The 14849-nt window shown below is 40.2% G+C and overlaps 1 protein-coding gene and 1 long non-coding RNA gene across 7 annotated transcripts in view; one reads left to right on the top strand and one right to left on the bottom strand.

Annotated features, from left to right (window-relative positions):
* Positions 1–7748, top strand: part of LOC310666525 — a 37464-nt gene extending 29716 nt beyond the window's left edge. For 2 of the 3 annotated variants that reach the window (XR_014505948.1, XR_014505949.1), the window contains 2 exons: positions 4149–4232; positions 4674–5085. This is a non-coding gene — a long non-coding RNA (uncharacterized lncRNA). Of the gene's footprint in view, positions 1–4148; positions 4233–4673; positions 5086–7662 lie in introns of those variants that run through there. The other variant, XR_014505947.1, reaches the window with a different exon arrangement.
* DAGLA (diacylglycerol lipase alpha) overlaps positions 1–14849 on the bottom strand; it is a 91274-nt gene that overhangs the window by 10025 nt on the left and 66400 nt on the right. For all 4 annotated transcript variants that reach the window (XM_083416914.1, XM_083416916.1, XM_083416915.1 and 1 more), the window contains 13 exons: positions 12606–12740; positions 11892–11969; positions 10608–10732; positions 9582–9738; positions 9212–9295; positions 8964–9041; positions 7732–7812; positions 6401–6543; positions 5591–5659; positions 4125–4197; positions 1671–1867; positions 537–666; positions 28–206 (listed from right to left, as the gene is read on the bottom strand). In XM_083416914.1, coding sequence (XP_083273040.1) covers positions 28–206; positions 537–666; positions 1671–1867; positions 4125–4197; positions 5591–5659; positions 6401–6543; positions 7732–7812; positions 8964–9041; positions 9212–9295; positions 9582–9738; positions 10608–10732; positions 11892–11969; positions 12606–12740 — 1529 coding nt within the window. The remainder of the gene's footprint in view (positions 1–27; positions 207–536; positions 667–1670; positions 1868–4124; positions 4198–5590; positions 5660–6400; positions 6544–7731; positions 7813–8963; positions 9042–9211; positions 9296–9581; positions 9739–10607; positions 10733–11891; positions 11970–12605; positions 12741–14849) is intronic.

Below are 14849 nucleotides of genomic sequence, written 5' to 3'. Positions count from 1 at the left end.
CTAGAAAAATCAGAGCCACATCCTTACTTAGTGCTGCTGTTCCTTCTGTCCACTACTATGTCTCCAATTCCAATCTGCACAGAAGGCCTAGGCAGAGGCTGATTCTGGAAGATTAACTCCGGGTTGAGGTCCACTTCTGTAGGACTCACCATCACTTTGGCTGCAGAAAGCAAGGCTGTTTTGCCTTTGTTATAATTCTCCAGTACCTGTGCAAAATATATGGGTAGAGAACAGTTTTCTTCAGTTATCATTTCCAACCTAACCTCACTGACTTTTAACATAAAAGTCAAATGTCCCACAGCATGCCTAAAATGGATCGCAGCATCATGTTATATCAGTGCTTTTGATTTCCAACAAAAATTTTGTATGTATGCCTCACATTTTGCTGGACTACATTTTGCGGGATACACAATCCCTTCATCATAATGTCCGTCCTTTTCTTCATCTGTGAATCAGTTTGTTCAGATGTTCAGCACAAACTTTTTGGTTTGTCTTCTATCCCCTCTGGTACCTCCCCAAATAATGCCCATTATTACCTTGTTAAGACCCTCCATGACCACATAAGGCAGGTGTTCGTGTAGCATTGCTGGGGAAATGATCACTTCATTAAATGCTTTGTTGTCTCCCCAAATGGCAAAGTATGTGGGTTCCTCCTGATCACAGCAGCTGGGGGGAAAGTCAAGAAAGGCACAGTCATGGGAAAGCAAGCAAATTAGAGGGGGAAGGAATGATGACCCCAGAGAAAAAACACTGGGACATACAGTGAGGCTGGGTGTAGGGGACATCACTCTAAGGACCCAAATGAATAACAGAACACAAAGGCAGTTCTTTCAGGCCCATATTCTAAGGCAGAATCATCCATATCACATCTTGCCCTGCACAATTAACTGACATTATGAAATGCTATAATATGGGACCAGCAGAGAACAGAAACAAACAAGACTCAAGCAGTTATCTCCTGTCATCCATCTCTTTTCCCACTACAGTACTCCTCTACTAAATACAATTTCAGGCAGGAGCTAAACTGCCAAGAGAATAAAGCCACAGGCTTCTGCAGATACCTTGGTATCATGGCTATATTCCCAAGGTTACAATGTCATCAAGAGTACCTGGTTATTACATAATTCTGTCATTCTAACACTCAGCTGCATTTCCCATTTTTTAATTCTATAGCTTGGAATGTTACATTCAGCAGTCCAGGCAAACAAAACTAGCTGCATGTAAATGCATACATAGAGGTTTTTTAATATTAATAGTTTATCCTTGATGAAATACTCACTGATTGCAGTGAACTACCTGGCCTAAGCTTTTGTTTGGTGAGTGTCTTCTCAGTTTGGGTCAATTAGTCTCCCACCCAGATGTAAACCATCCTTTGTTCCTGGGTGGCTTTGCTTTTTGGTTGGGGGGGAGGGGGAGGTGACAGTTGAAGACCCTAGCAATTTCCACCCACCACGGCTGGTACTATGGGATAAATGCAGAGCACATAAAACCAAACTAGAGTTCCCATGGGGGAAATTTAATAATATCTATATGTGCTGCACTATCAGTAAAGGTGCCACCAAAATTACAAGTTAGAAACTCTCAGAAAATAAGATCACCACCACCCCCACCCTGGCCACCAAGAAAGCCCATCAAACAGTTTGCTGAATATTATTCCCAGCTCTACTCACCAGCACTGTTCAGCAGGATGATTGTGAACAACATGAATGATGCGCCCAGGAGGATAGAGTGGTGTGCTTGCTGACAGGGCGATGGTTAAGTCACTAGGATGGGTCCAGAGGCGGTGACTGGTTACTGAATTCACTTCTTGCTCTTCAGGGAGCTCAGACTTGGGAATGCATTTTGTGGCACCCACAATAATTCTCCACTGTCCAAGAAAAGATAATAATAATAATAATTTATTATTTATACCCTGCCCATCTGGCTGGGTATAAATCTGGCTGGAAAGGAGGACTCTGAAGTAATGCAATTAAGTGCAAGGCTGAAGTGCTGACATTATATCATGGTACAAAGGGGAAAAGTTGAGAAAAGTTCACATTTGGGCTGATTGTTGTTGTTTCTTTAAAAATGCATTGTGTTCCCATTTGACACTCATAATGCAGAAAAGAAGGCAGCAATCACACTATGGACTAGATTCCTTGGTTTGTATATTAACAATAATAAAAACATGGAAAAACAGCCATCTCTCTCTCTCTCTCTCTCTCTCTCATCTATCTATATCTATAAATCACTGAGCATATCTGATTATGAGTTCATGCATTCAGAGAAGAAGCTAGAGTTCATCTCTAAGAAGCATCTATCACCCAGGTTTCTACTTTGAGCAAGGACAAGTAGCAATCTCATTTGAAGGAGAAAACTTCCAATTTTTAGGGGCAACTAGTGATGTCATAAATCTGATCATTTGTGAGCCAACCAATTCCAGTTGTACCTTGGAAGTTGAATGGAATGCGTTCCAGAAGTCCATTCGACTTCCAAAACATTTGAAAACCAAAGCACGGCTCCTTCAGCCAATCGGAAGCCCCATCAGATGTTTGGCTTCCAAAAGAATGTTCGAAAACCGGAACACTCACTTTTGGGTTTCAATCGTTCAGGAGCCAAAACATTCAAGAACTAGGCTATTTGAAAACCAAGGTACGACTGTACTTTTTAGTTATAGTTCAAATTAGACGGAAGTTTGGGGTTATATTATTGTAAGAAAGAAAGGAGGGTAGTTGTCCAATAGGAAGTTATTAACATTTAGCAGGAAGCGTCTCAGGCAAACTCCCTCTTAGCAACAATGATTAAGACATGCGAAATCTACAGAATCTAAATATAGGGAAAATATGATAACCCAGTCTGGTGACTTTCCAGGCCTGACATCACACACAAACAGAACCGCATTTGATCAAAAAGAATACTAATGTTAATATATAGAACTGCATCTCTCTTTACCTCATCAGAATAGCACCGTTTCTTTTTAATTTTGGCTCGTTTCCCTGATAGTGTATTTAATTATTACCTTCTCTTGTCCTGCATACTGAGCTATCACAGTATCACACAACACATAAGAAGCAGCTACAGAGTTTGCTTGTGTGTTACTTTCCCAGAGCAAACTTTTTAAAATGTGTTATCACTGCTGTGCAAGTGTAACAGCCTTCAAAATACCTTGTCTTCTTGATGGCATATTAATGCAATTGAACAATTGTGGAATGGGCAAATGAGAAAAACGATAATGGGAACTACCTTGAAAATAGATTCAACTAAGAATACCATCACCTTTTAACCCCGAGGGAATAGTCACAAGGGGATCAAGGCAGGCACATGTCAAACTATGCCAATATGCCCCAACTGGACAGAGGCTAAATTATCAGATTTCTAACTAATTACATTTCACTACAAATGGAATTCAAGCAGTAACAGGAAGCCCCTCTCTCATTTGAGACAGTTTTTAACAAGAAGATAAGAAGCTACATTAATCTCTGGCTGTAGCCCAGGCAGATGCTATATGACAGATACACATGAAATTTACATTTAGACTGTGAATCTGCAGTAAGGCAGACAAGGTCTAATCTTAAAATAACTAGGATTAGGTTGCTTATGCTACTGCTGTTATCGTGAATTTATCATAGACCTGGGACAGCAGCCGATGAAACATGAAGTCCTAAACAAATAAAGGTGAAGCAGTAACCTTTTCAGCTACAGTCATACCTCATGTTAAGTTTGCTTCAGGTTGAGCGTTTTCAGGTTGCATCACACGGCGACCCAGAAGTACCAGAAAGGGTTACTTCCAGGTTTCACCACTCGCACATGCGCAGACACGCAAAATAACATCACACATATGTGCAGAAGCAGCATATCGCGACCCGCAAATGCAGGTTGCGTTCTGCTAATGTTGCGAACAGGCCTCTGGAATGGGTCCCATTTGCAACCAGAGGTACCACTGTATTTTAAGGATGCACGTGACACAAATAATTTAATTTCAGATAGACTTGAAATCTTTCTTTATTATTTTACATATTAACCTGCCTAATTTTCATATCCTGCCTAATCTGGCTAACAGATTAAAACATCACAATGGAAATATATAGCAACCTCCATTTTAACATCAAAAGCCTAAAAACACAAGAGAGTCCAACTCTTCTTACCTTTGGTTTGTTACTTCTCTGCAGAACATCAAGAAGCTGCCGGCGAAATCCCTCCAGTTGTGAGAGCCCAATCCTGAGGGATAAAGAATATCAGATGCACTGATGCAGGTATAACTATTATGAGGAGCACATACAGGAAAGTAAAGAGAGATGGGATCAGAGTAGACTTACCCATGGCTCAGTATAAGGCTATTTTATACAAATATACTGAAGACAATTCCTAACCCGTTAGAAAGATACGAGCAGATACATTACAAATTATCCAACGAGTAAGTGAATAATTCAGTAGGCAAACTACTTAACTAAAACTATAGATAACAAAAAATATGACACAGGGGTGTGAGAAGTCAATACTCAAAAGGGAAGCAGGCTATCAAAATCCATTTAACCAAGATAATGATTCAGAGATTTTAGATGTCATATGACAGGTAAAACAAGCAAACTAGGAAGACGGAATAGAAGTGTGAAGTACCACTATCCAGATAATCATAGAGAAACAGGCGGGAGATGCTTCTACATAATGGGTACTGAACTTTTTTTCCATCTCAGGCAAAGAAAAGCAGGCAGCTTCCCACTCCAGCATGGAGAGACTGCAGTCTTCTCTGCCTCAGATGCGTGGAGGAGCATGATCTACATGAGGACAAAGGTACACTTGGATGATTCCTCCCTTCGCACCTTCCTCTCCATTGCCATCTCAATAAATTTGGTGATGGGAGGCGTTTAGTGGAATAATAGTTGGGGCATCCCAGCTAACCTCATGGAAGGGCTGCATGCCACCCATGGGCCACAGATGTGTGCTAGGACAAAGAAAATGCAAAAGGATATGAGCTTTCAACATAAAAAAGAGCCGAGGGCCATATACACAATTGTGAGGTGGTGAGAAATGAAAAAGCACACAGGTAAGCAAGAGATGATAATGCACATAAAACGATACACAGTACACAAGTGTAAGATGACACAGTTCACATACTACAGAGACGCTAGGCAGGAGTGAGGTGACAACACGTATAGCTCAAGATACAGTGCAAAGATGGAAGATGACACGGAAGATATAGCCAGGAGACAATTCACAGGTGTAAGATGGCTCAGAAGAGGTGACCTGGGAGAGAGCACAAATGTGTAAATGACAGCACAAATAACTAAGGAGATGGCAAATAGATGCCAGATGCCACAATGAACATAATTGTGGAATCAGAATATTCACCTTTTTCAGTAATACAGGCAACTGAGAGATAGGGGAGGGATATGCCAATACACAGGTATGCAATACATCAATGAATGAGTCCAGGTAAAAGACACAGCAATACAGGTAGCTAGGAAAAGAGGGACAAGCAAGACGGGGGTTGAAGATTGGTAAACAGGAAAATGAGACAAATGTGAATTGGGATCTTGCAGAAGGGAAGCGCGGAGCTTTGGTATAAAACAAAGAAACACTGAAACAAGAAATTTCAGACTTCTTGACTTGCCTGGGGACGAGGTCTTTGCCTAGCACAACTGCAGTAACAAACTCTTTGGAGTACTCCATTGCATCCTCACTAGAAGGGAAGCAAGAAGGAACTGGTGGAATTTCATTGTCAGAAAGGGACGCTTAATATCCAATTAATTCTCTGAATCAGAAGTGTCCGGTTTCCAAATTTATAAGGCTGGCACACTGCCTGTTCGCTAAACCAACAGCCCCACCCCCTGGTACTATTCTAGAGATACAACTCTGAAATATACTCCAGTGTGGTAGCCCAAATGTGAACTGGATCACCAGAGTATTCATCATATGTTGTACTTCATATGGGCAAATCCAGAGTGCATTTGAGAAACACAGAAAGTGAAGAAACACTACACTGGCATCTGGATGGAAACATTTTCATATAATGAGAATGAGAGCAATACCAAAATGCCCACCACCAATATATAACTAAGCTAGCCCACATGAGGCTTAGTAGTAGAATGTGGTCTTAATTCCAAATAAGGAACACACGCCCCAGATGTGTCACAAAGAAAAGAAACTGATATGATTTACATCACTACTGATGTATTGAACAACTATGGCCATAGAGTCTGACATCATAGGCATCCCTCTGGGCATTCAACAGAAGCAACTCCTATCTGTGACAGGGCACATCAGAAGTTGACACCTGAGGTAGGTCAACATTCTTTTTTAAAAAAAATAAATAAATCCTTAAACCTGAAGATACAAGCCTGAAAATGCACAGAATAGGCCTGCTAAAATCTCAGATGCTATGGCTCCCTCTTCCCTTTATTTAATAAATACAAATACTTACCTTAAGAGTCCACCTGGGGGAGAGTAGGCATAGCACTTTAGAGTTGGGTACTGAGGACGCAGCAGGAAGGACAGAATGGCAGCTGTGCCTGCCCCTAAGGAATGGCCCACAACAATTAGGCCATAGTGTTTTGTTCCTCTGCCCTACAAAACAAAAAACAATTAGGTATTTGCATAATTTGGCAAATCCTTCCCCCTTTAGCTAAAATATAAGAGAGTAATGTGAATCTCATCCCAGCCATAAACTCACTTAGGTGGCCTTAAGGCAAGCCACTCACAGATCCCTGCCCCAAATCTCCAATATGGAGAAAAAAACTTTGAGTATTACAGTAAGAGAATGTATGTAAGGCACTATAAATGCACTCAATTATAGGATAAATATAAAAAGCAAATATTGAGCTCCTAAGTAAATTACAAAAGTCTGGAGCCACAGTCTAAAGAACAGCAGGATTAATTCTGAAAACAGACTGATGTGAAAGAAAGGCAAAAAGATTGCAGAGCACTCCAAGGTTGCGTTATCTATTTCTGAGTTGTGTCATTTTTACATGTTTTACTTTTCATTCTGTTCTGCAATTTTAGAAGGCCCTCTCAAAACACATTATATATTTAAATACATATTTAAACACAAATTTATTTTACTTAAAAACAATATCAAAATGTGTATTTTAATATGCTTGAACAGCTAAGGACTGTATCTCAGCATTAGAGAAGTGTTAAAATCCTGTGGAAAGCTAAATTCCAATTTGAGCAGCAGGAGGCCCCATTAGCTAAAGTGGTGCTTCAGGTTAAGAACAGTTTCAGGTTAAGTACAGACCTCCGGAACGAATTAAGTACTTAACCTGAGGTACCACTGTATAGGCAACATACACATACTCTGCTGTCAAAAGAATTATAGATGTAATGATACAGCTCACAATGTAATTTGCTTTATAGAACAGAAAGGTCAAGTTGTTCATTATGTGTGCACACATGTGCAAAATTACTTTATAATTTATTGCAAGACTCAAGCAAGTCATTAATGTGGAAACTGATTTTCAATTGAATTTTACCAGTTTTTAGTATCTTGGAATAAGGTGATTTTCCTGCCTTCCTTTCCATTTCCTAACTTCAGTGACTTATTTCCCCCCCAACACTGTTTCCAGTAACTGTTCAACAGAACAGTAAATTATTCATCTGGTGGCCAAGGGCACTGAACAGCTACAAATGTTAGAAGTGTTCAGATGTTGACATTGTTTCTAGTAATTCAGACATAATGTTCTATAGTTAACAGAGGGACATGGGTGGAAAAATGAACCTATCTCCTGACCACAATGCACAGAAGCAAAGCCTCACCAAATCACGCCCAAAGGCCTGAGAGAGCACCATCTCCTGCTCTAGTTTCTTTTTGATGTACTCAGCAGACAGCACCATCCCCTACAAGAAGGAAGAAAGGACAAGTGAAAAGGTGAGTTTTAGCACAGCTGAGTGGCCTGCATCAGCACTTCAATAACATATCTGATCATACTCAACATACTCAAATGATCAATGTGCTCTTAGTTTTTCATTTCTTTTTCCTCTCTCCTTGGACCATTTAAAGGGCCCTAGAACTATGAAGTCACCCACCTTCTCCAGCAACAACCAGCTATTGGTGAAGTGAGCTCTCAGTGGCTGAGGATCATGTTACCCATGGACTGATGGTTCTCATGGACATCCTGGCTCAGCAACCACCAGGGGTAGGAGGGCTGTTGCACAAACCTATTCCTTTTTTCTAAAAAAAGTCTTCTTTCTCCTGCTCTAACTACATGTGTCAGAGATAAAAAGGGCATGTTCCACATTCTTCAGTCCTTCTCTAATACCTCAGCTGTTTTCCGTCTACTGGTTTTTTCAATTCTAGCCATAACCAGAAGGGTTAATATTCAATCCATGTCCCTTACATTGGCATTGTGCTTTCTATAGCCCAACACAACAGCTTTAGTAATAACCCCCCCCCCCAATATCCTTAATTGATTATACTCTTCCAGAATTTCCGTTTTTGACATATCTAATATATGGAAAAATAATCTGATTTTTCTCTCCTGCATCTCCAATGCTTATCACAGGGGCCATGCACCACATACAGAAAATTTTGTCATGGTTTCTCTTTATAGTTGACCTATACTGATAATTTTTCAGGCGCTTACAGTGCTGCACAAGCATGGTGTCTTATGTTGGGAGTGGCTGCAAGACCGCAAATGGTAATGCTGCCTCATCAAGCACAGAGCCATTGTAAACCTATTTCTCAATGCAGCAGCTTTTATGAACATTGGCTTTTTTTGAAATCAGTTCTGCAACAGTCAACTGTTTTCTGAACTCCAGCAACCTTGTGAAGCTATTACCAGGCGTTGGTTCTTGATATTTTTTTTATTTGACTAGCAACTTCGACACACTTGCATTGTTACTTTTTCAGTAGCGGCACTTTACAGTTATGTCATGTACTTCATGAAAGGATCACAAATCATTTTAAATCATTTGCTTTCAAGAGGAACTGAGAAAAGAGAGGGCTGAAATTATAGACCAACTAGGTAAAATAAGAAAGTGAGGAATACCTTGTGTCCAAGCCAGGTTCCATGATGACCTTCCACAGGGAGACGCTCGGCATCTCCAGTCAGGTCAGTCAGAGCATCCTGGAGAAGTAAGAAGGAGGACCACTTGTATATTAGAATGAATCACAAAATGCTAATGATACGTTTCTACAAGAACAGTGCAATGTGAAATGTGGGAGCAGAGGATTCCTAGGAGCCTAGCATGAAATGGCATCTATTGTGAGACTGAACAGGGCAGGACTCAACATTACCTTTGGGGACAAAGTTCCTCGGATACTGATGACCACTTTCTTCTTCTCATGATCGACAGCAACGTAGAAGGGAGTTTCATAGACCTAAAGGAAATGCAGCATCACATCAGTCTTGCCTAAAGATAGCCTTGCTGAAATGAAGTGACTTTCACCCTCCCAACATGCAAGTAAAACAGCTAGCAGATAAGCCTTCAAAGGACAGCAGCACCCTTGAGCTCAATCTACTTGAGCATACATAAGGCGTTATCTGTATATCACTGATAGTAACTTCAGGCTATAAATTAGCTGCTAGACCTGTTGGCTTAAAACATGGCTCTGAAATGCCCCAGAAATGTCCTTCAGAGCAAGGAAGCTCTTAGATGGTCCTTACCGCATCATGACAGGAAGTGTACACAATGTCCACAGAGCTCATGTTTTCATCAAGAAAGTGGCGACGGATGGCGATAGCATTGCAGCCACAGCAATTATCTTCCTCAATTGTGACACCAGGTGCATAACGTGGCCGAGAGGGGCAGAGACAACAGCATCTTTAAATAAAAAGTACAGGTAAATAACATTTGGAAAGGAATGGAAAAAGAGATGAAGGATGAAAGAGAAGCAATAGAAGATCCTAGCTTACTGCAGACATTTTTACCTACACAAAATGCCAGCTCTGTTTTCATTCTGGAAAAAATAATAAACCAGCCACCTAAAAGATAGCTCTGTGAATTTATAGGATAAAGGAAGAAATGGGTAAAAATTAAAGAGAAAGACAACAGGTCAGAAAGGAGAAAAGAAAAAAGAAATCAGACTTTATAAAGGCACCAAAACACTATTAACTATTTAATAATGCAATTTCAGTATATCTGACATAAACCTTAACTATCTGCAGAGTTGACATTATGAACATGTGCACTCAAATATAATAAACCTTCCAAACCCTGATTTAGGCACTTAGGACTACAACCTGTGCATGCTTACGAAGACATAAATCCCACTGAAATCAGTGGACATCCTCCTAAGTAAACATGCATATGAATACTCAAAGGCCTATTAAGGAACAATGAGATGCTACATTGACAGAAATGACATTTCATAGGATCACAAAATTGTAGAGTTGGAAGGGATCCCAAGGGCCATCTAGTCTAACCCCCTGCAATGCAGGAATCTCAACTAAAGAATCATAGAAGGAAATGTGGATAGGATAAAGTTACTTTGTAACCTCCTTGAAGTGATATACGTACAAGCCATTTTTAAAAAGCAAAGGCTTGTGTAGGCCAAAAATGAGACTACAAAAATGGAAGAGAGAACGAGGAAAGGGAAATTAAGGATTTACTAAAGAAGACAAGGAACAATAAATACATGAGTAGAAAGTGAGGAGGAAATGTATAGAGACACAGCCTGGGTGAACACTTACGAGCAAGATCTGGCCAGGCGACAAAGTCCACAGGTAGGTTTCCTCATCAGATACATGGGCCAGCCATAGGCAGCCAAAGCAAAGAGCATATAGTAACAAACCTCTTTGTATCGCAGCATCTCTTGCTGGAGGAAACAAGAGATATTTAGTGTCCTGATGGCATCATTGGAGATGTCTCCCTCTCACTGTTTCAGTATCAGTTCCCTACCCCCACAAAATCCTTTTTTTATTATTTGTTGGACCTTCAAACCCTGCCGCCCCCCCTCCTTCCAGGCTTCTTTAGTTGAAAGTAACCACCTACAGCCAAAGGCCATTTTCAGGCGCAACACTAACCCATGGTTTAGAGCAGGGGTAGCCAACATAGTGTCTTCCAGAAGTTACTAGATCACAACTCTCATCACCATTAACCATTAGCCCCACCAGCTTTTGCTTGCGCTCTCCTGCCCCCAATCTCGGGGACAGCTGAAAGGAGACTGGAAACACTCATTTCTGCTTTTAAACCACATGAAGTCCCGTATTACATCCAAATCAGGGGAACGCTGGTTCATTTAAACCACAAACAACATTTAAACTAACCCAAGGTTGCACCAGGTTCAGCTGTAAAGAGGAACAGAAGTCTATGCATCTGAGGCTCTTATTCCCACAGCATGAAGACAAAAAGGGTTTGGGCTTCTTGACTTCCTGGTTTCACGAAGTGAAAGTGCATTTGTACTTCCTTTTTCGTGCTTCTTTTTTAAGCTACATTATTTAACAGGACAAGGACTTTATCCCTACACTGATAAAGGGAAGAAGGCACATGTGGCTTGAGAGGTTATGAATAGTTTGGCCTGCAGGTAACATCCAGAGCATCATACTGCTTTCATTACATAAAAATGGGTTGGGAAAATTAAATGCCGAGCAATTCATGCTGCCACTTCCAGCTTTAAACAAGGCTTTGTTCTTTTTGCTGCAACATACTAATAGGCCTCTCCAGTGCTTTTTTTCTTAAAAAAAATGTTTAGGGGTACTCTCGTTTTGGCTGAAGAAAATCACCATTTTATAGTTAAAATTGGGAAAAATAAATACAGTAAATGGACAAAAGTACAAAGATTCACAAAATGTTTAGGGGTATGCATACCCCTGCGTCCCCCCAGAAAAAAGCACTGTGCCTCTTCATTTTTTACTGTTCTGATTAGAATAAAAGTTTGTATTAAAGGAAATACAAGATGACTGATTTATTGGGCCTGATAAGCTAGTGTGTACTCTGCAATTGTGTCAAAGTAGCATTAGAGTCTGATGACTTACTGAGTTTTTCAGGTCCAGATATTTAGTGTTCCTGGTTACTGGCATCCCCGACAAGAAAGCTAGAATATCGTTGTTTGCCTGTAAATCGCATTAGAAGAGACTGAGATCAGGACCCTGAAACATTCCATTTGCACTCAAGGAGAGGGAAACCCCATTTGGCTTGCATCACTGTTAAGCAGAAACAAGATTCTCACTATATTCTGCCAAAGTTTCATAATAATTCTGTTTGTCTTCCTAACACCTCCACTCTAAAGCCTAGAAACATGAAAAACTAACCACTATTTTAAAATGGTTTATTATTGTTATTTCAGCTTTGTCCCTCCTTTTTTCCATCATGGAATTCAAGGGGGTAATCCATTTAGACATAGACCAGACCTGCTTAGCTGAAGCATGGTGGTGCCTCAGTTGCCTTCAGACTATATCCTGGGGCTGCTAGTTGTAACAACTTGAAGTTTTTGATCCCTAAAAACCATGATTTCCCACATTCCAGTACCAAGCTGTTTGTGAAGTTAATAATGAAACACTGAAAAATGCATGTTTAAAAATTTTCATTACTGGTCACTGGGAGGTGACGGACTGTTATATCTTAGGGATAGCTAGGCAAAGATTTGGTGATTCCCCACTTCTGAAACACATGACAATAGCCAGATAAACATATCAGTAACATCTGTATTTCAGCAGTGAAAAAGCACAGAAAGCAGTCTGCATACTCACTTCATCCAGTACTGCACTGCGTTTCGCCCTCTGTCGTTGGCGCAGAAGTACCAGGCCTGCTATGATATCAGATGGGACTATGTCAAGATCTCGGAAAAACTCAGCAAAGAGATATGCAATTTCAGAGTAGGCATCCTGAAAAATCCCAAAAGGGGTAGATGATAAATGAACTTGTAACAAGCAAAAGACAAAGAGCTAGAATCAATCACTGGGACTGAAAACATAATTCTCAGCTGCTGTTCCAAAACATCCACTTTGTTACCTAGATTAGAACTGGCTTCCCCATCTCATTCTAATTTATTCTTCTAAGAATTCTAAGAAAAGAATTCTGCAGGATTTATCACACTTTTCCTCTAAGGAACTCAAGGTGGCATACAAAGGGTTACCTTATTTTATCATCACAACAACCTTATAAAGTAGGCTAGGCTGAGAGATAGAAGCCCAGTTCACAGGCAATGCTAAGAACAGGTATAACAACAAGAACTACCTTATTATTTATTCCCCTGCCACTCTGGGCGGCTAAGAGTACATATAAAAACATAGTAAAACATCAAACATTAAAAACTTCAGATATCTTCTAGAAGTTGTGCAGTTCTTTATTTCCTTGACATTTGATAGGAGGGTATTCCACAGGATGGGTGCCACTACCGAGAAGGCCGTCTGCCTGGTTCCCTGTCACTTGACTTCTTGCAGCGAGGGAACTGCCAGAATGATGGGGATGGAGACGCTCCTTCAGGTATACTGGGCCAAGGCCCAATATACCTAAAGGAGCATAATACAAAGACCAAACAAGGTTTAGTCCCAGATAGTAAGCAAGAGTGGGGAAGGAGTGCTATTCTTCACTCTGTGAACCCACATATTTGCATGTTCATGCTAAGCTATGGTTTGGGGGTACATGCAAATGGGATCAGTGGCTTCTTCAAGGACACTCATTAAACTTTATGGTGAATAATGGATTTCAAGTCAGACCTCCCAGACCTAAGTTCACTACTCTATGTTCTGCATCGCTCTCACCAAAAGGTCCACCTAGACCACTTTACTGTCTCCAACAGCACACAGCCTGAAGACCTTAGGAAGCTTACAGGTAACGCACAATAAAGACAGACATTCCTTGCCATTTGTCCCCAGAATCTGGAAATCAAATACAAAAGAATCTATAGTAGTTTTGACAACTCCACTTTAACATAACAATTATGTTTGCTCTAGGTAAATATACCATGTTTCTGCAGCAAAGACTTTAGATATGTACAAAAGACCTGCATAATTTAATAGTACATATTAAATATTATTCCTTGGAACCATGCTTTTCAGTTTAGATCCATCTTTATATTTAAATTGTTTGTTTATTTGTTTATAGCCAAAAAGTCTCCCAGAGTGGCTTACATACAATTATTTGCGCTCATTTGCTTAGTCCAGTAAGAAAAATATATACCTCTAAATATAATAAAAAGTTTTACCCTTCAGTGACTGACCACCATTGCTCTGCAGCACCTTACAAGTGGCATAGCAATGCTACAAAAGTCCTGATCACCAGCAGCATCTGCTTTTTACACACTGGGTGACTGCCCTTTTAAAAACATTTTTTGTACAAGTGAAACAGACCACTAGATGAGATGTCATTTTATTTATTTTGAGTAATCCAGAGATCTTTATGTCATGGCAACCTACAAATGTTGTAAATAAATAAGGACATGGCTTCCTTGACATGGGGTTATTATGTTAATAAATAATATGATTTGCATCTACCATTGTGTTACATACAATCTTCATATGCCCTTTGAAAAAAATCTTCTCAACTTTTCATAACTAAGAATAATCTAAGTAATACCTGATAATCTGACAGCGCATCACTTTTTCAGGCCGTTAAAAAGAAAGTGCTGTCCATTTAAAATGAGTCCATCATTCTATGTCCTTTGCCAGTTTTAGTGGTTTAATAAGTTCTGGACAGAGTTATTCTTTCTTGCAATTGCATAAATAGCTTAGTTACAACCTGATTGCAATAAATATGAAGCCATGCAGATGGGAAAGGGTTGATTCTTCCTCTACTCTACTGCAAATGTCTCACTCTGAGCTCCTCACCCATGATTAAACGATTGGGAACTTTATGTCTGCACCAGTTCTTTGTAATTATTTCCTTATACAGGGCATGAGTGACTTGTGCCAGAGGTGCAGCACCCATGTGTGGAAGATCCCAATAGGAGTCCAAAGTGCCATGGCTCCTTCCAACATGTTCACACCACATTC

Source organism: Podarcis tiliguerta, assembly GCF_965153285.1.
Source record: "Podarcis tiliguerta genome assembly, chromosome: 1".
In the NCBI taxonomy this organism is placed as follows: domain Eukaryota; kingdom Metazoa; phylum Chordata; class Lepidosauria; order Squamata; family Lacertidae; genus Podarcis; species Podarcis tiliguerta.
This window is presented reverse-complemented; position numbering and strand designations above follow the sequence as displayed.